The sequence below is a fragment of the Brachycentrus maculatus genome, unplaced genomic scaffold (genome assembly GCF_059751285.1).
Source record: "Brachycentrus maculatus isolate JH-2025_06_01 unplaced genomic scaffold, ASM5975128v1 h1tg000311l, whole genome shotgun sequence".
Taxonomy (NCBI): Eukaryota; Metazoa; Arthropoda; class Insecta; order Trichoptera; family Brachycentridae; genus Brachycentrus; species Brachycentrus maculatus.
Genome location: NW_028281061.1, coordinates 921,696 through 946,673, shown reverse-complemented (window position 1 = coordinate 946,673; position 24,978 = coordinate 921,696). Strand labels below are relative to the sequence as shown.

General features: G+C 30.0%; 2 protein-coding genes and 1 long non-coding RNA gene across 6 annotated transcripts; 2 read left to right on the top strand and 1 right to left on the bottom strand.

Moving 5' to 3' along the window:
• Nucleotides 1-320: 320 nt before the first annotated feature.
• Nucleotides 321-6,172, top strand: LOC148304593 (uncharacterized). The gene is made up of 4 exons (XM_088268066.1): nucleotides 321-700; nucleotides 1,265-1,948; nucleotides 3,427-3,591; nucleotides 3,961-6,172. Exons 1-4 carry the CDS (start codon nucleotides 658-660, stop codon nucleotides 4,119-4,121), a joined length of 1,053 nt encoding a protein of 350 aa, XP_088124192.1. The 5' UTR covers nucleotides 321-657; the 3' UTR covers nucleotides 4,122-6,172.
• LOC148304592 (uncharacterized) lies at nucleotides 6,135-12,121 on the bottom strand. 2 transcript variants are annotated; one of them, XR_015838326.1, is made up of 4 exons: nucleotides 11,414-12,121; nucleotides 6,862-7,371; nucleotides 6,592-6,677; nucleotides 6,135-6,269 (listed from the first exon to the last, which is right to left on the bottom strand). It is a non-coding gene; the product is annotated as an uncharacterized LOC148304592 (long non-coding RNA). The 2 variants fall into 2 exon arrangements; XR_015838325.1 differs by having other exon boundaries at nucleotides 7,291-7,371.
• On the top strand, nucleotides 9,150-19,678 carry LOC148304591 (regulator of hypoxia-inducible factor 1-like). 3 transcript variants are annotated; one of them, XM_088268063.1, is made up of 12 exons: nucleotides 9,150-9,669; nucleotides 10,026-10,168; nucleotides 13,096-13,414; nucleotides 14,141-14,337; nucleotides 15,026-15,198; nucleotides 15,609-15,788; nucleotides 16,034-16,210; nucleotides 16,670-16,817; nucleotides 17,666-17,852; nucleotides 18,499-18,647; nucleotides 19,223-19,401; nucleotides 19,563-19,678. In XM_088268063.1, exons 1-12 carry the CDS (start codon nucleotides 9,582-9,584, stop codon nucleotides 19,573-19,575), a joined length of 1,953 nt encoding a protein of 650 aa, XP_088124189.1. In that variant the 5' UTR covers nucleotides 9,150-9,581; the 3' UTR covers nucleotides 19,576-19,678. The 3 variants fall into 3 exon arrangements, with proteins under 3 accessions (XP_088124189.1, XP_088124190.1, XP_088124191.1); XM_088268064.1 differs by having other exon boundaries at nucleotides 19,223-19,411; nucleotides 19,563-19,667; XM_088268065.1 differs by having other exon boundaries at nucleotides 19,223-19,396; nucleotides 19,563-19,662.
• The last annotated feature ends 5,300 nt before the right edge of the window (nucleotides 19,679-24,978 follow it).

Here is a 24,978-nt window from a genome sequence, read left to right as displayed (position 1 = left end):
CTAAATATGTCATCAACATAAAACTCTGTAAAATGCGTATATTGCCATTTTCCTGAAAAGGCGGGAAAATGACGAAACGCATTTTACAGAGTTTCATGTCGATGGCATTTTTAGGTTATTTTGATTTTGACATTTGAGCTTCTTCTTCCTTTTTGTCTCTATAAGGCCGTCGAGTGCATCGATCAGCTGATTTTTCTGCGTAGGTTATTTTTTAGTGTGAATAGTGAGAATATTTAATTTTCTTGATTTTTTTCAACACGTATAATCATTTACCATACTAATTTGACAAAGATATCAATCTTTACTAGTATATAATCTTTGGTTATTGGTTTGTTTGGATGTCAACGTTGATTGTCAGATCAATCGAATTTTTTGAAAATAATCCTGGTGTTTTTACTTTACGTTATGACAATATTCTCTACTAAGAATTTATAATGTTATTTCATAAATGATATAACAATGTTACTAAGTAGTTTTACATTTCTACCTACGTTACTAAACAATAATGCATTTTTAAATATTCGGAATGAATTTCATTCTAATGGTCAAGTCTTATTTCATAATGTTAACTGAAAACTTGTTATTAGCCATATAAAGTTTCGTTTTATCTTTGAGAAACAATTTAACAGATTGGTTTTCTTAAATATCTGGAATTAAATGATGTATTCCAATTCTCTACAGGGAATATTTCCCGCTCCCCGTAAGTTAAGAATCGATTTTATTATTAATTATTATTTTAGTATAATTCAGTTAATTGGGGCTTTATAAACCCGATTTAATTTTTTTTATTGTACATAAAGAACTATATTTCTACATGTAAGGGGTATAGAAGAGAAAGCACTGATTAATATCTTACACCAATCAAAAACAACGTTCCATACATACATCATTTGTATCCTATCAAATAAATTCCCCTCCTATATGCGAAAATCTGAAGGGGAGTACTGATCACCTTCTTTCATATCATCAACTACAGAGTTACTAACATTTCCATCCCATATGGTGCCCTATGCGAAATTGCATGCGAATAGGGGTATTTTTATTTTATTTATAAAGTAGACAATTAGTAATTGTTATTTAAAGAAATTTTATTTTTTTGGTTATTATGATTAAAGTTTTAAACTGTAAAGGTCACATTAGCCAAAATGATGGCCAGCGTAATGCGGTTTGAAAAGTTAGCAAAAACTATCTACACAACTCGGTATAATAACCAAAAAAATAAAATAAAGTTTGATAGAAATGTAAGTTTTGCTGATTTTTACAGAAAAGGAATCCAAGAAAAATTTTATCCAGGAAAATGTTCGACTATTACGTAAAATGCAAACAAATAGAGAAAGGAATGTCCGTCCGACCCCTGTAAAACCCGACAGGCTTGATATGAAACTGACAACTCTGTCCGTAGGAAATGGAAAACCCTTGAAAACTCTCAATTCTAATCAGTATGTCGCAAAATCTACAAAGAATCTTCACCGTACTCAATCAGGTCCGAAACCGTCCCAAGAATTAGTCTCTAAACCTGATATGAAGGAGTTTCTGAGAAGAAAAATTGTCCACGATGCAAAATCGACTCCTAAACAAGGCAAGGAATACTTTAAAAAATCCACAGATCGGCTAGTTAGCTGTAGAGACGTCGGCTGCCAATATGTAGATCCTGTAGACTCTAATAGTTTCAAGGATGATTCAAACCCCCGAATCATTTATCCATCAAAGAAAATACTCGATAATATTTTGGCCAAAGAGGAGTATTGTAGAGCCGTTGATGAAGGGGAGGTGGAGGAACATCCGAGAGTCGGTAAAGAATATGAAAGTAGGTGCGTGTCTCATGAGGATTTGAGAGCAAACGTTGAAGACACCCAGCCAAGTGCAGTGAGCATGTCTACCGTCAAGTTAGATTCGAATATAACCACAGCAAATGAAGGGAAAATGGACCCATTCCATCCACCTCCAAGTAAGTAATATTTAAAATCACTTTTGTGTTGAGATAAAAAATTATTGTATTTAAAATTTATTTATGTTGTATATAATACTAGCAATGCGGCACTTAAAACATTTTTATTTTATGTATTAAATGTTAAATCAAACACTGATTTTTCGAGTCTACTAAGTTGTATTTTGCTGTTGAAAAACACATTAAAAAAAATTGTGACAGATGTTTCGCCTAGTTGTGGCATTTTCAAGTGAAAATATTCATTTGAAAATGCCATAACCAGGTGAAACGACTGTCACAAAATTTATTTAATACATAAAATAAAAATGTTTTAAGTACCGCATGGAGTTCTACAAATTAAACGCCAAATCCATGAATAGAAATCTGGGTATTTACAGGGCTAACGATTCATTACAGGCTGATTTAAGTGATCACTTTATACTCATATTTTCCCATGAGAAACAATTTAATGTGAATCAATCCATTTTAAACCCTCAGAAATGATATTTACAACAGTATTTCATGATGAAAATCCTATAAAAAAAACATTTTCTTTCCATCAAGAGAAATAACATTATGTAGTAAAATAAAGGTACAAGTACAAACATAAATTTTATTTCAATAAAATTCCAAGATTCAACATTTCCAATGAGTAATTCAACTCACAGGGAATGTTATGTATGTAATGTATGTAACTCAATTCAACTCATTTCCAATCAGTTGAATTGAGGGGAATAGGGAATGTTATTCAATTCAATTCAATTCAATTCAATTTATTCAATAATTAATATATACATTACAAACAAACATTTAAGGCGTATACATTAAAAAAAAAACAAATTAAAAATTACACAAGAAGACTCTTGTTAAATGTGTAGAAGAATCTCGCTTCGGAAAACTCCTTCGGACACATGGAACAGATCAATATCCAATGTGATATTGTTCAACATAGCGGTAGCTCTTCCTACAGGCATAACCATCGGCAGGTTGGTCCTGTGTATAGGAATCTGAAACAATCTATGCCGACGCTGTCTTAGGTAACTATCGGGAACATATAGACCAATGCTCTGGATAATTTCAGGATTATCGATCATACCGCGCAACAATCGATAAAAATGCGTAATCAAATACGCATTCCTTATGTATGTAACATGTTTAAAGAAAAAATACCTTGCAAAGAAACAAGTTATTGTTTTGAATGAGATGCCTCTTCTGTGATTACCCACCAAATGAGGCTAGTTTTGTGCCTGGATTTTATGACTATGCGGATTTAAAACATGGTTTTATAATTCCATAGATTTACTGCGTAGGGAAAAGTGTTTAGTGATATTTTTCCTATTTCTGAAGTGTATATTTTCCCCTTCACCGCCCTTTACTGCTCAGAATACTTTTTACACAATCAAGCACGGGAATTTATACACATCATATGGTTTGATAGATGGAATGAATAGTTCACAATAACTAATAAATAGGTTTTAAAGGTGTTCTATTGGTTCAAGGTTATCAGAGGGGGGTGGTTCCCAAGTATATAAAGGAAATAAAACAGCGGAACGAGTGGAAAAGGGAACAGGAAGCTCTTCATGAAGCAGACCTTCAGTGTCCCCCGGGACATGTCGCCCTTCCGGAAACTGAGAGACTGGAGACACTTCAAATACTCCGGGAAAGTAAGCCTAAAACCATTTTTATCAAAAATAATATTGATGCTAGAAAGTAAAAGGGATTGATGTTCCCTTTTTTACCATTTTATACTAGAAAAAAATATTGATTATCAATTCAAGTTTTACTTTTAGTAAATACCTTACATTATTTGAATGAAATAATGGTATTTACAAGGTAAAACTTAAATTAAAAATTGATAGATTTTACCACAAAGTGACTGCCGAATCAATTAATGAAAAAAATATTAAATTTGAAAAATAAAAACTACAAAAGACTGTACAGAACATAATTACTTATAGTGAATGTTGTTTATGAAATAATCCAAAAACGATGATCATAAATGCCAAAAATTTAACTGATGCATTATTTTTCAGAATTCTCGGAATTTGTGAGGGAATTAAATAAAATGCCAGTACGATCGGATACTTTGAGAATGAGAAATCGGAAAATACAACTCGACAAAGAACTACAAAAGCTGGAAGACGGGATCAAAGTGTTTTCCAGACCGAAAGTCTATGTCAATATTCAAGTGTAAAGCTCGTTTAAGAGTAAATTAGAAGATAAGAATGATAACCATGTAAATGCTTTTAATTTGACATAATTTTGTCCTTGTGATGATTGCTATGAATTGTTTGAGGTTAGGTTCATCTCTAAGCAATGTAACATTTGGAAATAGCTAATGTCTTACAAACTTATCTGTAGAACCAATTAATACCTCCTAAGATAAAGCTGCGTAGTAGTTTCAATTTAAAATCTTGTAACAATTTTAACACAACTACCATTTAGATTTTAATGTTACCAGACTTAAAAATAATTATTTTTATGATATTCTTTAAATTAAGAATGGTCAGAGTTTTTTTCAGAATTATTTTTTTAACCAGGTAACATTTGAATATAAATAGCATTAGCGTAAATGTGGCACTGGTCCATGATTGGAAATACAAAATATTGCACAGCTAAAGCACTTATACACCTCCAAGTGGTAAAATTCAATAACAGTCATATTGGATTTATTCCTACAGGTTGAGCGGGACGCACAGGAGACACACTTAGAGTTTTGTTTCCAGACTTAGTGTCGCCATCTATGCCCACTAATGATTTTCCTTATTGTAATTTGAAAGTTTGTAAATTATGAAATAAACGCACATTTAATAAATAATAATAATAATAAAACCCTTATCCGCACCCCAACGGTGCATAGGGCACTGCGTCATATAAACGCAGTGTTATCTTGATCGTTTACACATGAAGGAAAGGTGATCAGCCCTCCGCTTCAGGTACCAGTCCAGGGTAATGTTAAATAAATATGACAGTGAAAAAGTCACTTATATTTATTTTACCCCCCTTGGGAATCGAACCCGGGACCTCCAGAACGGTAGCCGAGCGTGCTGACCATTACACTGCAGAGGCGGACAAAATTATATGGCGCTCACCTTATTAATTATTAAAAGGGGTTATAAATATTTCAAATTATTGTAAATTATTGGCTCCATTATCAATTCTGCAGATAAGTTTGTAGTGCAGCATGTTTATTTCTAATACCAATTTATGTGTCTTTTATATATGTAAATACAATCGAATATCCATAGTGATTTTTGCATGAAAGGTTTACCATGACAGATATGGAATTGGAAATTTCTTCAATTACGATGTACAGCTTCTTTTCAATAAAAAGTTTTCGATATTTTTTTATTGTCGGGTACTACCGTCATTAAGTATTTTATTGCACACTATTAGGTGAAATCCTAAATCAGTGTTAGGGAAGACGAATTTGGTTAAGTAAAAATTTGTGTTGATTAAATAGAAGGAAAAATACAGCAAGAATGCCCTTATGGTTCTGTGTTCAATAAAATATTTCTTGTGGGGAGATCTTCGCTATACAGAAGTTTATTGTATGGAAGTTCAACTGTATTTACTTGGTTGTAATTTAATTATGACTGTAAGTGAAAACAACATCTAAAAAAAGGATTATTACTTCTAAAAAATGTTTCATCTTAACATTTATTTTGTAAGTAGATTTGGCAATATCAATATCATTATAAACACAGTATGTGTGATCATCCTCTCCATGCTTCACTGCCAAAGCACTATTCTCAAATTTAGACTACATAAGTTTCACATTTGATAATGATCTTGAGTTAAAGTACATTTTAATAATAAGTAATTCTTCATAACAAAAATAATGTTATGATGATCTTGTATGCCTATAAGATGTTAAAAAAGTACTTATTTGAATTTTTTGTTAAAAAATACAATAACTGTGTGTATCAATTTAAGAAACTCGCATATTATTATTTTTTCCATAACATCCCTATAAAGATCAGGTAATTAAATGTGAACAAATTACTCTTGTGATTAATTAATATGCTTATATGTAATTACAATTAAGTTTTACAAAAATTGACTTGTATAAAATTGAAATAATAACAGTCTGTTACAGGACATGGAAGACGAAAACTTTATTTTACCGATAACCTTTATTTATATAATCAATTTTAAAAAGTGCCTCTTTATTGTGCCTTGATAGATATTACATATTTTATTCTATATAATGCTCAATAAAGTTACGTCCAAAAACCTATTTAAAAGATTGAGTTTTACTCCCTTTTCCAAACTGACTTATCATTACTTGACTGCCAGCTGCAATTGACAATATCCAAGATTTTGGAATTAGATGTTATATCTGGAATAACAAGTAAATTTGAACTCATTAATTTTATAATTATTATCTGCTATCAAAAAAATATTGGTGAAAATGTTGAGATTTCCAACTCGAGAAATAAAATATCTGATGCTATCTATTTCTAATTATCAGCCGCTTAGGTTCACAGAAATAGTATGAAATTGAAATATTATAAATAATAAAAACACAAATAGTTTTCAGCAAAATTTTCTATATCAACAAACTATATTTCATCAAATTGTATTGGAAACTGTTTTTGTTTTCAGTGGGTATTTGGAGCTTAATTAATCCCGCTTTCTTAATTCTAGGAAAGCATTATTACCATGCCCATTCTCCATCAGGTGACGTGATCTTGGGGAGATATACGTGCAACAGCGGCCATGTCATGTTGATTTAAAATATTTTATCCTAAAATTGTGTTAATTTTGTATTAACTGATGAGAAAACAAACACCATTGTATATTATAAATAATCTAATGTGCCTGTTATTTGAAAAGTTATACTATTTTTTCCTGGTTTATAATTTTTTTCATATTCACATAATTTTCATAAGACACCTACGTATTTTACTTTCAAATAATAAATTACTCACTCTACAAAAAATGTAAGCCAGAAGGCAATATAACATCAATAGAGCACGGCTGTCCAAATTCAAAACACAGTAAGGGACAATTTTTTCGTAGTGTGTTTTTTTTGCATTTTTGGAATAAGTAGATTCTACTAAGTCCAAAAATGCAAAAAAACGTACTACAAAAAAAATGTCCTTTACTGTGTTTTAAAATTGGACAGCCGAGCAGTGGCCATTTTATTTAGTAACCACCAGTCAAGATGTCCAAATAACAGTCAAAATACTGACTTTTTATTTAAAAAAATGTTTAAAAATTTTTGAATGTAGGAAAAACCATGCTGTTCTTTATGTTTAGCAGGATGTGTCAGGTGGAATTTTATAATTATTTTTGGTATTATTTTTAGGCGATTCTTTCACTAGTGAGTGGACCACTATCTTTCCTGGGGGCTATACCTCTGAATCTCTTAATAGAAATCCCATTTAATAATCTCCAAAATTCGTTTCCCGATGTGTGGAATAATATTTGGGGAAAATCTGGAAGAATCAAAGATGACGATAAAAATGATTCAGAAAAGAAAGTGCAGTAAGCAATGATGTCAAAAAAAAAAAAAAAAAAAAATATATATATATATATATATATATATATATATATATATATATATATATATATATATATATATATATATATATATATATATATATATATATATATATATATATATATATATATATATATATATATATATATATATATATATATATATATATATATATATATATATATATATATATATATATATATATATATATATATATATATATATATATATATATATATATATATATATATGTTTCTCTTCTACTGCTCATTAGTATGAGGTTTAGTAATGAGACCCATACTAATGAGCAGTAGAAGAGGTCCTCAACCAACATTTCCTATAAGAATTAACTATACATATATTATTTAAATTCACATACAAAATCCATTTCTATCATATAATTATATCAAATCGTGCGTAAAACCTTTACCATAACTGACATGTAATTATTATTTTAATACAATACTTAAACTCACTGAATTTAAATTTAAATTGTCGAAAAATTTATATAAAATCATGGTTTTCAACTCCTGCCTTATTGTTTATATAACCACAATACCAGTCTGATAATTTCGGTTATGACGAAACCCGTTTGCTGGTCAAATAAAATTAATGTGGAAAAAATTACATAGTTGTTATTTTATTCTATGGTTTATAATTATTACAATCATATAGCACTGCCCATTCATACTCATTTGAAAACAAAGTAAAACTAATCACTCTCTACATCCATGTATGAAACTGAATAGGTAGGTACTCAGTAAGTATTAATTGAAATAAAAAACTGAAAACGCACTCGGTACGATACGTAAACATGTGTTATATCCTCCATTTAAAGTACAAAACTTAGTTTTCAAAAATCGCCTTTTAATTATTGCAATCGTGTTTTTTTGCACTGCTGATAAGTACTAAGAAATAAATTAAAATCTCCCCTCAAATCTATGTTTGATTTAAGTAGAAAGGTACTAAATATGTTTTAATTCCCTGATATTTACAAAAATAACATATTATTGTCCGCCGATACGTACTGAATTAAAATTAAAATAAATCAAAATCAGTTTCCAAATTTATATTTGATATATTAGGTTTGTTTTAAGTAGGTCTCTTTATTGTGCCTTGATATATGATATTATTATAATATTCTGTTTCTCTATTTTCAACAAAACTGTGTCCAAAAACTTTTTTTAAAGATTGAGTTTTACTCGCTTTTTTAAACTGACAAATGAATCATTACTTGACTGCCAGCTGCAATTGAGAATATTCAAGGTTTTGTTTTGGATTTTTGTTTTACTATTAATTCTGTATGTATATAAATACAGCTTAGGGATAACAGATTATTAAAATATTTGAATTTGATTTTTTTTAAAGATATTATCAAAACAATTGTACGTACTAGTGTAAATGATATCCAATCCCAGGTTGAAAAAAAAACTGTTGAATGAAAATAGTCCTATATCATCCTACTACAGACAATAAGTATCAAGCTATGAATTGTCAGTACAATACTGTAATAATTATTTTTTGGGGTGTTGAGTTAAATTAGATTTTATGTCTGGAGAGCACGTAAATTTAAAAACCCTTTATTAATCTTAAAACTATTTTCTGCTTTCAAGAAATATTTGTGAAAATGTTGAGATTTTAAACTGAAAAATTTTTAAATCTAAAAAAAAAAATATGTTTACATTTTTGCCAGTAATAATTTCTTTAAAAATATAAAGATGTTAATAATGTTCCAATTTTATAAGAAATAAAACATTTACATGCTTGATAATTTCAACCCATTTTTATTCAATACATTTAATGTTTTTTTTTTTTTAATTTTATAATTTGAGTATTGTATTTTTAAAAATGGATTAAATTTTACATGCAGTTAAAGTTTTCCCTAAAGTCAAATAAAAACATACTTGAAATCTTATTGCACCAAAAAAAAACAACAGCCAAAAACAAGATAATTTATTCAAATCTTCTTATTCCAGTCTTACAGAAAGATTCAAAGAGTAAAAAATTATACTTTGATACTTCAGCTTACGCAATTATTATACAAGTGTAAAGTATCTACATTACAATTGTATAATAACTGCGTCTCTAAATTTTGTTGTTTGACACAAATTTTAAATTTCATTAGCTGTTGTGTATTAAATCAAAATGAAGTGGCTACTCTCCTTGATACTTCTATTCTTTTTCGCAATTTATTACATTGGTATAGTAAACATCAAGAAAATAAATAAATATGGTGAGTGTGAGTCCATTTTATTTTTAAAATTATTTTATAACAAACTGGAAAAATCATCATTCACTTATCATGGTTACATTTTTCTCCTGATGTTGATTCAGGAGATAACTAATGTATTGGGTTATATTCACACTTAATTATTTTATGAGAATTTGATTGAATTGAAAGAATTTGAAGAAATTATAAATATGGTCAACAATAATATTCATTACTAAGAGAAACAATAAAAATAGCTTATAGATATCCAAAGGTAGCCAGGATCCAATTGGCTACTGCGGCTATACTGCTTCTGGAACATTCATCCTCAAAGATTAATTATAAGGCATTATTCTTTGATGATTATATTTCTGTCTCAGGAGTTTCAGATACAAACGACTTCCCACAACTCTACGAGCTGGATGACTTCGATGATTGCATGACTGATCCTAATGGACTGTATTGCTTGGTACATATTCAGTTGACTGCAGATGACCCGGGAGAGTTGTGGTACAGAATAAAGGTAATTTAAACACATTATTATATCTGAGAATCAGAATAAACTGGAACAAATTGCTACTTCATTCCTGAGATTTTCGCAAATACGAACCTGTTCAAAAAGTCTAACCTCATTTTTCAAGTGGATGGTATCCTCCATTGAAAAGATGCAGGAGGTCTTTTGATTAGTTAGTTGTCAGTTGGTTAGTGAAGGAGTGTACCCATCTTCTATAGAATTTTTCATTTAAAAAATTTACTGGGTAAAATCAATCATACATTTTGTCTCCTGCTATGGTACATATGTGTTCATACAGTAAAAGTCAAAATGAACTATGTATTTTCAATAATTGATTCGGCAGTCACTTTGTGATAAAATGCATCCACTTTTAATCTAAGTTTCACTTAGTAAATATCACTTTTTTTTAAATCTACTTTGACATGTGTTTTGATACATTCCGCATCATTTTCAAACACCGTATGTGAAGCTGATTCTAAATTTCAGAGTTGTGTCCTTGGGACGTTGATGTGTTTCAACCTTCTCTGCACCGAATTACTATCTTTCTAAAAAATGGAACTAGATGGTCAATTTCAATAATATTTTTAAACCGAGACACAATAAAAAATAGTTATGAATTAGTAGAAAAATTTGTCTGCCTCCGTGGTGTAATGATTAGCGTGTTTAGCTACCGTACTGGAGGTCCCGGGTTCGATTCCCAAGAGGGGGAGGGAATAAATATTAGTGATTTTACTTTCTAATATTTATTTAATATTACCCTGGACTGGTACCTGAAGCACAGGAGTCATCACCTTGGCTTCATGTTAGTAACGATCAAGATAATACTGTGTCGATACGATTCAGTGCACTATGCACCATTGGGTGCGGATAAGGGTTAGAAGAAGGAGACAAATTTAAAGAAATAGACCTTTTAGATACTTAAAAATTCATTGATCATAACCTACTTGAAGATAAAGTTATTGTAAGAGAGATGTTTACTCTGCTAGATGTGTGTACTTATCAAAATTATTTCAGTTTCAATAATAGAATATATGTCCAATCCAATGGTTTACCAATGGGATCACCTCTGTCCCCAATTCTTGCGGATATTTTTGTAGATCACTTAGAAAAGGAAATCATTCATTCTAAACATAGCCTAATGAAATTTGTTAAAAAATGATTTAGTAACATTGATAATATTTTGAGAATTTTGGAAGGAGCAACAAGACATCTAGACTCTTTTCTCAGCTTATTTAATGATACAATGCAATTTACCTTAAAAAATAACGGAGGCAAACATATAAATTTCTTGGATCTTTCGAGTTCAGCCCATCCCCTTAGTCATAAATTGGCTAGTTTCAACTCCATGATCCGATGTGCACTAAAAATCCCATTAAATGAAAATAAATTTAACCGAGAAATTAAAACAATTCAAAATATTGTTCGCAATAATGGTTATAAACCAAAAATGATAGATGCAATATCCGCGCGTAAAAATAAACATATTTTAACTAAAACTTTTCTCTATTCAGCCAATACGTGTAATGAAAATGTAAAAACTAAGTTGAAAAGAATCATTTACAAAAATAAAACATCACTAAAATAACAAAAAATTCCTAATGGTATAAAATCAGCATTCTACACAAAAATTAATTAAATAAAATATTTAAAAAAAGAATGATCATGAAAATATAACAGAGGCATATATAAATTTAAATTGCGACTGTGGAAGTTTGTACATTGGTATGACTTCCAGAAAATTCAAGAACAAGAATCATGGAACATGAATTATGTTTAAGAAATAATAATTTTTCAGAATTAGCTAACCATTTAATGGTCACAAATTTAACAACAGTAATGTAGAAATCCCAAAAATAATTAATATGAAAAGTCTTCAAATGCAACATTTTGAAATGATAGAAATTCATAAAAATATTAGTAATAATAAACCATCATTGACAATATGACAATGACTGAAGTCGACCTCCTATTGTCTTTATTCCCACTGATAAGAAATTAAAAAAAGAATTCTCAATATTATTAGTATTTAAATTAGCATTTGTAATTAGTAATTTTTACTTTTATATATTTTTTAAGAAAAATGATAGTAATATTATCATATTATAACCACTCACCATGTTTTAAAAATCAATTAATCCTACTTATATCCATTATTTAACGCAATATGTTTTGTTGTATAAAGCTCGGTGTCAAAATTAAATTTCAATAACGGGACATTTACACACAAAAAAAAAATAATCAAAAACTATTTTAAGCTTTTCACAATATTTACTCTTAATCATTTACCCATTCTTTTATTTAGCCTTTGGTCTTATTTTTGTTTGCCCTTTTACCTCTATTGGCGACAATATAAAAATTCTCGGAACTATGTATTGAAGTGTTCTACTTGCATTATTGTTCACTGTTGGGAGCATCAACCCTTCGGGCGGGTTGTGTACTAGAGGATTTTTATACTTTATTCTATTGTAGTTTGTTGCTCAACTATTATATACTTATTTTTTATTTATTTTGATTTTTTTGATGAGTAATTTCTATATCTCATTATGGGACATGAGATTAAGGTTAACAAGACTGGAACACAAATAATAAAGTAGGTAACAAAAAAGATTTTTTTCAAATAACCAAAACTATTACTAATAAATGGCAAAATATAAAACAATAAACAGGTATGATAAATAGGCATAAGAAGCATAGTTAAAATAAATAAATGAGAAAAATATAAGGTAAGAAGCATATTTAAAATAAACAAATGAGAAAATATAAAAAATGAGAAAATAATATAACAAATGAGGAAAATATAAAAAAACATAAGGTAAAAACAAAATGAGAAAATATGACTAATCACTACATATATATCTTTCCAAAAAGTACCTTCTCAGATCATTTATTTTGGATCCCCGAATGGGTTTTATTTTATATATGTCATTCTTTTTTAGAATGTCAGTTCACAACTGGATTACTTTCGCCATGATATATTAAACCGGGGAGTGTGTGTCAGCCAGAGATGTGACACTTCAGATGTTGCTTCATTACACACAGATGAAAATGTGCAACGGGCATCACTGCAGAAGTGGGCAGACAGGGAAATGAAGGACTTGTACGGCTTTGGTGGAATTGTAACAAATATGTATTGCACCAGCAAACATGAACCTCCTGGCTTGACTACTGGTGGTATATTATTGGCGGCTGCTTTAATTGTAATATTAGTGCTATGTATTGCTTCCAGCCTCATAACAAAAAGGCAAGAAGAAAGAGGTAAACAATCCAGTTTGTTTTATAAACACTTCTTGTATGATAAATTCAGTACATCTGGAGGTTTATTACTACAAAGCAATCATCTAACCAACCAAAACAATTACAACCATTCTGACAGGAAAATTAACACATTGCCTTCGAGCAGTTTTTTCATCAACCCTAATTAGTATTTTAATTAGGGTCAAACTAACAAACCCCATACCGATTCATACAATGTTTTTTGGCATCTCTCGCTCTCTACCAACAGTATGTAAAAGACACTTTTAAGCGTGTCCCGCAAAAAATGTGTTAAGATAGCTCTAATCTTCATTGGATAAGAAATATTGTACTAATTATCTTGCTTTCCTTTTCTTATATACATGTATCTACTGGAACATCTATCCATCTCGTTTTCCATATGATGCGTTTAGTTTGTCACCCAGAGGAAGTCAAAGAAGTAGAGAAGGACCGATTTAACAAACAAACATCACTGTGTGTCTTTTCTGCACAACACGACAACTTGACATGACAACTATATCGTTATCTTTAACAAAAATTAACTTTTATTAACAAAAAATTAATTACTTGATATGTTGATATATCCACATAGTTTTAACAATAATCGGGACTTTCCCTTATATGATTAATTATATCCTGTTCTTTTCCCTATAGGGAAAAGAATAACTCGAAGCTGTTGCTTTTGGTTTACCGAAATACTATTCAAATATTTTTTTACAATTTTTTCAGGGCCAGGTTTAAAGTTGCTTCATGCTTTCAATTTAACAAATAATTGGGTGAAAAATTATTCCTGTTCCAATGGTAACAGTAATCGGTTGCCAGGAATACAAGGGATGCGTGCAGTTATTGCAATATTGTTTATAATTATGCACTTTTTCCTTATTGTATGTGTGATTTTTACTGATAAACCATCAGTTATTGAAAGGGTAAGTCAATAAATAAATTAGTATACAAAGAAAAGGTTTACGTTATTGCTAACTTTAGTGAAAACTTCCTGCATTAAACATGAGAAACATAATGTGTGGGAAATATAATGCTCAATAATAAACATTTATTTTTTGCATATGAAACTTAGTGCTCTAAGTATGTGAAACTTTTTTGCTTAATTAAATCAGGTTGCGTTCCCGTAGTTCGTGTCGCGGACTCTGATTCAGAGATTCTAGGTTGAGCCCACTCTATCACAACTTGATTTCTATTGTTAATAACGGGCTGCTAAGGTCTACTAAAATGCTATAAAATTGAAAAACAAATACAATTTAAAAAAAAATTAATTACCCAGTTATTGCTCCAATCTTGTGAAACTTACTGTAAGAATTAGGAGCTAGTTATTGCTCTAATAGTGTAAAATTAACCGCCCCTAGCATGAGGTTCTTGTTGTTATGTATCGGAGCATGTATATTTAAGTGCTTACAATTTGAGTTACTTATTGTTCTAATTATGTAAACTTAGTGCTTAGAGAGATGCGAAGTAGGCCATGAAATTGAAAGAGTTCCAATTGAAACACCGAAAGATTGAAATCAATACTTTGGCTATCTTTCTATGGTAGATTTATAATTTCGGTATCAAATGATGATTGCAATTGTAATATTTGCATAAAAATTAATTTTTTTTCAGTTATATGAATTGAATATACTACAACTGATAAATGGAGTTATAATCTCACTGCCGGCATTCTTTTGTCTATCCAGTTTCTTTATGTCATATGATGTCTTAAAATTTGCTAAGGAGAATCCTGATTTCAATATAATCCGAACATTTATTTCTTATATGACACGGAGATGGTTGAGGTGAGAATAATATTTTTATTTTATGAAATATTTTCTATTTGCTGGGTTAAGTTTAGTTTCCAGTTAAAATATATTACTATTTAACACTTCCGTAACACATGAAAAATAATTTCTGTCATGTATGGTTTAATGTTCGTATAATCGTATATAATAAATTTAATGACCAAATTCAAAAATATTTTTTAACAAAGATCTTTTAAGTAGTGATAAAGATAATTATAAAACTAGGAATGGAAAAAATAAGATAACCATTTAGAAACAATTTACACAAAATGGTTTCATATGTAGAGGGTCAAAAATATATGATGGGATGCCAAAAAGTATGAGAATGAAGTGTTATTTGCAAGATATAGATTTTTATAATTGTAAAAATGGAACATAATCTTAAAATTACAATTTCTGTTTAATAGACTGACACCCGCTTATGCAGTGATAGTTCTGATTTCCACTTATTGGGTGACTGGCTTAGTCAACGATGCTTCTTTACTTATAACCAAGAGGGAACTGGTGTATTGTCAGGAGTATGGATGGGCTAATCTTTTATATATCAATAATATAATTGGCTCACTGGATTGCGCAGGACATTGCTGGTAATTATGAATTAAACTTTTCAATGGTTTTGAGGATTTTTGTAAACATATGGATGGTTTTTGGCCATATGGATGTTTAGGGAAATGGTGAAATTTTCTCTTGTTTTCAATTATTCTTAATTTAAAAAAATGGAATTCAATCAAATAACAAAATGAAATAAGGATCTGATGGACAATCTCCTAGGAGTAAAAAAAAAAAAAAAAGATATTTTGCGGATGATGATTTTGAATAATGGTTGTTTCAGGTACCTCACAATTGAGACTCAGCTTTATTTCATTGGTTTACTTATCATGTTGCTAGTATGCAAATTTTCCAACCAGTCCAAGCATATCCTGGGAGCCACGCTTTTAGCTGCTGCATTCACTCCAGGGGTATTAACTTATATAAATGGATACCTACCGTTCAATCGTATTATGCCAGAGTAAGTTTATAACCAAAACATAATTGGGTCTGATCCGATATTTTGAACTGCCCTCATTTTTCTATGAAAAGTCATTAGTTTTACTATACTTACTACTACTACTATTCACACAAAATAGTAAATCATCACATGTAGATCTCACCATTACTACTGGAAAAAAAATATATCAAGCATTAATGATTGCACACTGCCGAGGCAAGCCCTTGTAGTGGAGAACGGGAGGGAGGAATGGTTTGTGTTTGGTCCAATTTCGCACAAAATAAAGGACTATGCTGTATATGTATTTTATAAACATAAATTTTCTCAAATACGCTCTTGACTTGTTCTCATATATTTCCTCGATTTGTTATGAATGCCATGAAACGACACCTGCTGTGTTTTTAACTAATTTCTCTTTCGCAATTGGTTTGAAATATCTGTAAATGCTGTACATTTAAATGATATTAGATTTTTTTCTAGTTCTGCAAGACAACGTAAAAATGACACAATGTTTGAACATCTTCACTTGACAGTTATAGGAAATGCCGGTGGTTTTGCGATTGGTCTCATTGCTGGATACATACAGTATAAAATAGAAACAAATAATATTAAACTATCAACTAAAAAAGTAAGATTTGTAAAAATATATTTATAAACAAAATATAATGAAAAAAGAACATTATAACATTAGTTTAGGATAGGCATGCCAGATCCAAATCCCAGTGTCTTAACCAGTTCACAAAAAATCAATTTGATAAAAGATGACGAAAAAATCTGAAAATTATTTACTGTGTAGGATTATTTAGGATAATTTGTCATTTATTTCACTGTACTGTACACTGGGGGCATTTCGGTGTCCCGGTTGAAGATTTCAGAAATCTGGCAAGCCTAGTTAAGGATATTAATCTAGTACTGTATTCACCAACATCTGAAGAAAAAAACTGAACCTGAAAAACTGTAAATTCAATTAAGAATCCTTAAATCTATTGTACTTAACTATTTTCTAGGACTATCAGAGATGTAATAATTGCTTTAAAACCCCCTTTTGCTATCAGAATGGATGGCAAACAACAAAAGCATTTGTTTCATTATTTCATAATATATTTAATTTTTTAAAGAGATATTAAAAAAAAATTAACATGGTTTCAAAAGTTATTTTTTACAATTTTAATTAAATTTCTAGACATTTACACATTTGAAATCTTAAAATTAAAAACATAGTTCTCTCCAATAAAAAGGCTAAGCTCTTGTGCTTGGAGAGGGAATTGCACTTATTGACCTTACTTACCACTATTTCCGAGGGCCAAGTTCAGGTTGTAAGCCTAGAAAATTTTCAAATTTCTATATACCCTTCTATAAATTGCTTTCTTTCAGTTTAGACATCTGCAATAAATCTCCCTAACAATTCCTCAGAAGTTTTAAAAATATTGGAATGTAGTATAAATATTGTTAATGGATAAATTAATTTATTTTTAGTGGGTCCCTCTTGCTTTGGATGCCATATTACCAGGACTTATTGGAATAATGCTGTTGGGATTGTACTTATTCCAAAACGAGTCAAACAACAATCCTGTAATATCTGCATTATTCGCCGCTCTCCATAAACCTTTGTTGGCCATGTTCTATTCCCTGCTTTACATCTGCTGTGTCAACAAATGTGACTGTAAGATACTTTACTTAGTGTTTGAACCTTTTACTTACTTTGTATTCTGAACCTGAAGGTGCTGTTGCAGTTCTCATAGCAATACCTAAGTAATTTTAAGATTAATTTATGATGTCTCCATTTGAAATACTCAAATCAACTTAACTTGGTGTTGCCATAAAAATTAGTTGGATGTAAAGTGAATCTACAGTTATTTTACCTCTAGTTGTTATGTTGGCTAACTAAATATAAATCAGAGGTAAAATAAATATGAACATAAATAAAATAAAATAAAATAAACACTAATATAAATAAATCAGAGGTAAAATAAAAATGGACGGACAGTAGTTCCAATCTTTTCTATTTTATACTCTTTTCAGACCGACTGTAATATTAGAACCGGGGACACGTTCCGCATACCTGCAAAAATGTGCCAATCATTCGAAGATGGGCGTAAAGTATTTAATAAATAAAAAAACATTTATTATATTGAAATAAAAAATAATACAAGTGAATACAAATATAATCCGGATCTATGCAAATTTTTGAATAATAGATATTTGCCTTAACTAAACAGCGCTAGTTACCAATTACATTAGCAAATTGTCTATACATATTAACAAACTATGTTTCATCAAATTGTATTGAAAACTACTCTTGTTTCCAGTGGGTATTTGGAGCTTTTTGGAAAATCCTCTACTGAGTGTTCTTGGGAAATTATCTTATAGCACATATCTCATTCACATTTGGATTATAATGCTTATATTGGATTATGTAAAATCGGATCAGATTTGGAAATTGGATTACAAAAATCTGGTAAGAAAATATTTATATATACATAATATAATTTACTGTAATTAATCCCAATTTCTTAATTCTAGAAAAGCATTATTACTATGCCCGATCTACCTCAGGCGATTTGATAGATATACGCGCAACAGTGGCCTTGTCACGTTAATTTAAAATATTTGATCCCAAAATTGTTTTTCTGTTGTATTGCTCAATGAGAAAACAAACACCATTGTATTATAAAAATCTAATGGGCCCGTTATTTGAATAGTTCTTTTCTTTTCTCATAGTCCAAAATTGACAAAAGTTCTTTTTTTAAATATTTTTTTCATAAGATAGGTACCTACCTAGGTGATTCACTTTCAAATAATAAATTACTCACCCTAAAAAAATGTAATTTAGAATTTAATGAAATATCAAGTGGCCATTTATTTACTAACCACCAGTCATGATGTCCAAATACTGTCAAAATATGTATTTACTTTATGTACATTAAAAACTTTCTGGGAAAAATGTTAAATGTTGGAAGAACCGTATTGTTTTTTGAGTTATGCAGGGTGTGTCAGGCGGAATTTTATAATAATTTGTGGTCTTATTTTCAGGCGATTCTTTCATTAGTGAGTGGACCACTATCTTTCCTGGGGGCTATACCTCTGAATCTCTTAATAGAAATTCCTTTTAGTAATCTGCAAAACTCGTTTCCCGATGTATGGAATAATTTTTGGGGAAAATCTGGAAGAATCAAAGATGATGATAAAAATGAGCCAGAAAAGAAAGTACAGTAAGCAATGGTATCCAATATATATATATATATATATATATATATATATATATATATATATATATATATATATATATGTATATATATATATATATATATATATATATATATATATATATATATATTCATGAATACATATAAATAATATTTTTTTATTTCAGCTCGACTAAGTGATGGTTAGTCAGTCAGTTATTATGTAATGAAATTAAAATTACAATAATTAGCAAAAAAATGTGGAGAGATGTAGTAGATGAAGATCAGCTCGCTGGCAAACGCGGCACTGTGCTCCAGTGTTTCCGCATGTCCAGCTGTAGATATATATATATATATATATATATATATATATATATATATATATATACATATATATATATATATATATATATATATATATATATATATATATATATATATATATATATATATAATAAGCATCATGGTGTATAGTTATAAGCATTAGTATGTTTTGGTAAAATTTATATATAAATAAATATATGTATAAATAAAACACTGGTTAATAAGTTGAATATCAAACACTTTGTGTAATTTATTGGTAGTTTCTAGGAGGGCACACTAGTGCATTATCATAAATATATATAGTAGTACTTATTTACAAGATTTATTTCAAACAGAAATCATAATCATATTATATTCACCCCAATGACACAACAAAAGACGAATAGCCACATTAAATAAATATGTAATGACAACAATTTTTATATTTTCAACATCACAATGTTTGACATTATGTAACAAAAATATTTTGTAGGTACAATTGGAAGAAAGTATAAATATTTATGACTTTTCAAATCTCTAACTGCTTTCTTCGATTTCCGCTAAAAGTCACAAAATGGACGGAACAAAAATAGAACATTTCTTTAGCAAAGGAAAGACGGTTTTAAAATGCAGAAGACGGGTTGTAGTTCCATAGTTTGCGTTGCAGACACTGAGTTAAAGTGTCTGGGTTCGGGCCCACTCTTTCACAATTTTTCATTCTTTTTTTACAATGAGCCGCTTTGGCCCACAAAATAAGAACACTTATATTTCTCTTTTTTAACAATTTCTTGAAAAGGTTTAATTATTGTTTTTTAGCCAGTTTTGTCCGGTATCACCTATAAGTGGTCTTGATTAATTAAGCTGTCATCAAAAATTTCTTTATAAACATATATTTTTTAAATAAACTGCTTACATACATACTACAAATACAAATAACATGTTTGCATACACAATAACACCTCCAAGATATTGCATACAAGGGTCGTACATATTAGGATGAGCATTTTTTTGTTGCGTAACAATTGCATGTCTTGAGATACACGGAAAAATTGCTATTAGGTGTTCACATAAGACACATCGCTCACTCCTTTCAAGAACGTCATAAATCAAAAATCGTATTTTTTCAGTTGTGCATGTTTTCGGAATGCCCAGAAAATGTACTATATCTCAGCAAAAGCGGCATATTTTTAACTAAATATTTACCCGCTACAGGGCAGAAAGTGTTGTTTTTGCATTTTGAAGAAAAGGTATTGTTTAATTATTTTTTTAATTTTACTAAATATTTTTCAAATGGAGGAAAAACCTTCAGGTTTTACCTCAAAAGATCTGTTGCACAGTAAAAAGTTCAATAAGTGGCTTGATATTTATTTTTAATACATTGCATTATATTTTTAAACTTTAAAAATGTTCTCTTGAAAAATCAAGTTTTTTGATTTATGACGTTCTTGAAAGGAGTGAGCGACATGTCAATCACGCAAATCACTTGTTATGTACATATACGGGGAGAGGGGGGTAAATGTGAGATTTTCTATCACTTTTAAAGTGACATCTAATACCTAAGCCCAAACAATATGAAACATTACAAAAATATGTAAAATTTACAGATATAATTGCAGAATAGAATATTGTATGAAAATACTTGAGGGATATATTTTATCATTAAATTTCTCTTCTTTATTTCGACAATTTCTATGGACTTCACCAGAGTAGCTTCCACATTATTTTAGGGTAGGATAGGTTATTTAATTAACGATACCTTGGAAATTAAATTTATTTTTATTTCAAATAATTATATTATATGATAATATATTTCCCTTTTCATCAAGCCAGGTGCAAGATTCAATGCACATTAAATTTTAAAATTTCTGGTTGCACTGAAATCACTTTTGCCATTTTTTGTTGTAATCTACAAGGTACACTAGATAGTGTATTTAAAAAAAATGTAAATTAAAAATAATTTACTGATAGTATGTACATAAATTACTTAAAACAATATTAAAATAATATCATATTTAGAAGAATATACCACAAATAATACAAACGATAGACATGAATTGAATTGAATTATTCCACAGAATTATTGTTTGAAAATTAAAAATAAATTACGTTTTCTCATAAACTGTAATACATTTATTATCATAGTGACTATTATTATATGAAAAAAAACTAAAAAATATTATTACATTAAAAAAAAGTGAAACTGCCTAGTTGATATTTACTTTCCCAGGAGAGGTATTGGCGAGTGGCGGTCACTCTCATTCATTTCGTTTTCAATGAATCAGTGTGTCTTGTTATTGAACTAACTTAACTATATTGCAGAACAAGTAGATCTGTACGGGCAAACTGCTTTAGAAGTATACTTCTATAGTCGGAGCGCTAGATTGTTAGTATTGTATATAATTATTATAACCATCAAAAAAGTGTGCAATGTTGCATAATAGGTTATATAATTTGGACAGAATCACAGCAATGCAATAACGGTTTCTGCTTTATCTAAGTGGTTACTTAGAACAGGCAATGATAGGTCATAATCCAGATTTCCACATTCCCTTCTCGCAAAGTTTTTCATCTCTGTTGAGATATGTATTTTTTAAAACCAACATATTTAACTTTCATACATGTAAAGTTTCGTCCGCCTCCGTAGTGCAATGGTCAGCACGCTCGGCTACCGTTCTGGAGGTCCCGGGTTCGATTCCCAGGGGGGTCAAATAAATATAAGTGATTTTTTCACTGTAATATTTATTAAATATTACCCTGGACTGGTACCTGAAGCGGAGGGCTGATCACCTTTCCTTCATGTGTAAACGATCAAGATAACACTGCATTTATATGAAGCAGTGCCCTATACACCATTGGGGTGCGGATAAGGGTTTTATTATTATTATGTGTAAAGTGTCTTCCTTTCAACAATACAAAATTAGGATTTTTTTGCCTGAATTGCACACAGCAATATAACATTATTTCAAAGAAATATTCTGCTGTTGACTGCCTCGGTTTAAATAACATGACAACATTGGCTGTTGTTTTGCTTAGTTAAAACAACTGCCAACTGTATTAGATTTATTTCAGCTGGTCATATAATACTGGCTAACCCCTGAGACAAAGAAATAGAGAATTACGAACACATACACCTCTGATTTTTATTTATTTATTGATTTGGCATTTAATTAGTAGAACTCTATTTTAATTTACGTATTGATTGTTGATTCAAATACATATTTTTTTAATCTACTAAGTTCATAGATTCAAAAAATGTGTTTGATTTAAAAATTAACACATTGTAGTCGGGTGCTTCGAACAATAGACTCTCGCCTATAGCGGACGTTTTTCGCGATTAGCGCAAAAATGTATCGCTTTCTTAAAATTGACACAATTTCTAAACCAAATAATATTTTCGATTGAAATTTTCAATGAAATCATATATGACCTTTGATCATCAAAAATAAATTATAATCATAATTTTTAATTAAGTATTCCGTATTTCGCAATTCAAGAAGTATTGTAAACTCTAAAAAATAGTCTTCCCCTCCGAGGTATCATTCCCTATACAATGCTAATATATTCAAATAATAAAATACCAAACAGTAAACAAAACAGTGCGAGTGGTATGAAAAATAGTCCAATACGTAAAATGACTTAAACTAAACTGGAGATTGAGATCGCATAAAAACTCTAGATTTCTGGCAATGCCTTTACAAGCGACACACTAGCCGATCCGGACAAGGCATCTCAAATAACGTCAGCAGACTGTCGCCTAGCACCCAGGTAGCAGATTACCCTTCAACGCATTTTATTTCACGCTGATAACAAACCCGTATATTGCCGTTTTCCCGCTGATAACCGACAGTCGACAAAAACGGCATTTGCCGTGTCCCGCAGTTGACCGACAGTCCGCGAAAAAACGGCAAATGCCGTGTCCCGCCGACAATGTGTTAATACACAAACATATACCTGTTTACTTTTATAATGCATGATAAGTTTGTACCATTGTAGCTTCTACCTGGTAAGTCGAGAGTACTGTATTAATAATCAGCCTCTGTGCTTGCTCAGCTGCTGAGCTGATTCTGGAGCGCAATTTGAACGAGTTCAAGAGTAAATTGCGGAAATTCATTGAACAAATCACGGAATGTATTCATAAATGGGTCATCCTTCACTCTTATTAACAGAATGTAGGGTTTTACCTTTAGTACAATTGGTATCAGATAATTGGCATGTGGTTATGTGTACGTATTTAGATTTTTTTTGTTAAGTTTAATGGATAGTTTGAAATTATGCTAAAAATGATTAAGTAATGGAAAATATCTTCTACAAAATGGGAGGACATAGGAGTTGTGTGAACAAACATGTCAAAAATATTAAATTCTAACAATTTTAAAATTATTTTATTGAAACGTCGTGTTATTTTACATTAAATCAGTGTTTGTAAACTGGACACAAAGTAGGATAAACATTTCAAATATACAAAACAGTACATAATAAATCGTTCAATAAAACTTGCCCCGTTTTACATACAAAAGTTCTAACTGCATCTGTAATAGGTTTGTTATCTTTCATCTGTTAATGCATACCACCTCAACAAGATAAGTCTGAAGAGAGATAAAGCAACTTTTAGTGAGATTATGAAAGCCAAGGAATTTACATTTTATAATTGTGTTCGTAAATTCACATTACACGTGACATCAGACATAATCGATGTGACCCCTAGTAAGTGTTGATAATTCAGAAGAAGGTCACTTACAATAATAAAAAGGTCGCAGCTATTTACTTTGCAAAATTGTCCAGAGGTGACATCTCTAATTCACATGCGAATGGGTCCTTCAATATTAAATGTATGAGTGACCAAAAATCAAGTCATATGAATGGTTAATCATGGGCAGAATCGTGAACATTGCAGCATATAAAATGAGGCAATATGACTTGAGGCAGGATTTTAAAATTCCCTTCTCATAAAGTTACATTGTCTTTATAATATATCTTAATAGCAATGCCTCAGGGATTAAATAAAATTTTTGATCATAAAGATTTATATATAGAATAGCTAATGCGGTATAGTGATAAAAAAAACCATTAGCAAAACGGTATTCATTTCAGATGCATGTAATCATCACCCTCTGAACTACAACTCGTTGTATGCAGATATGAGTCCACACAAGTACGATGGTGTGAAATATAGCGAGTGCCTTAATATAATCCAAAGCTACATTTGTATGTTTGAAGTTTGCGTGAGTTAGGTATATAAATCTGATATATTTGCAATACTTATCTACAGCTAACCTCACATAGTATTATCATACTGTAGCG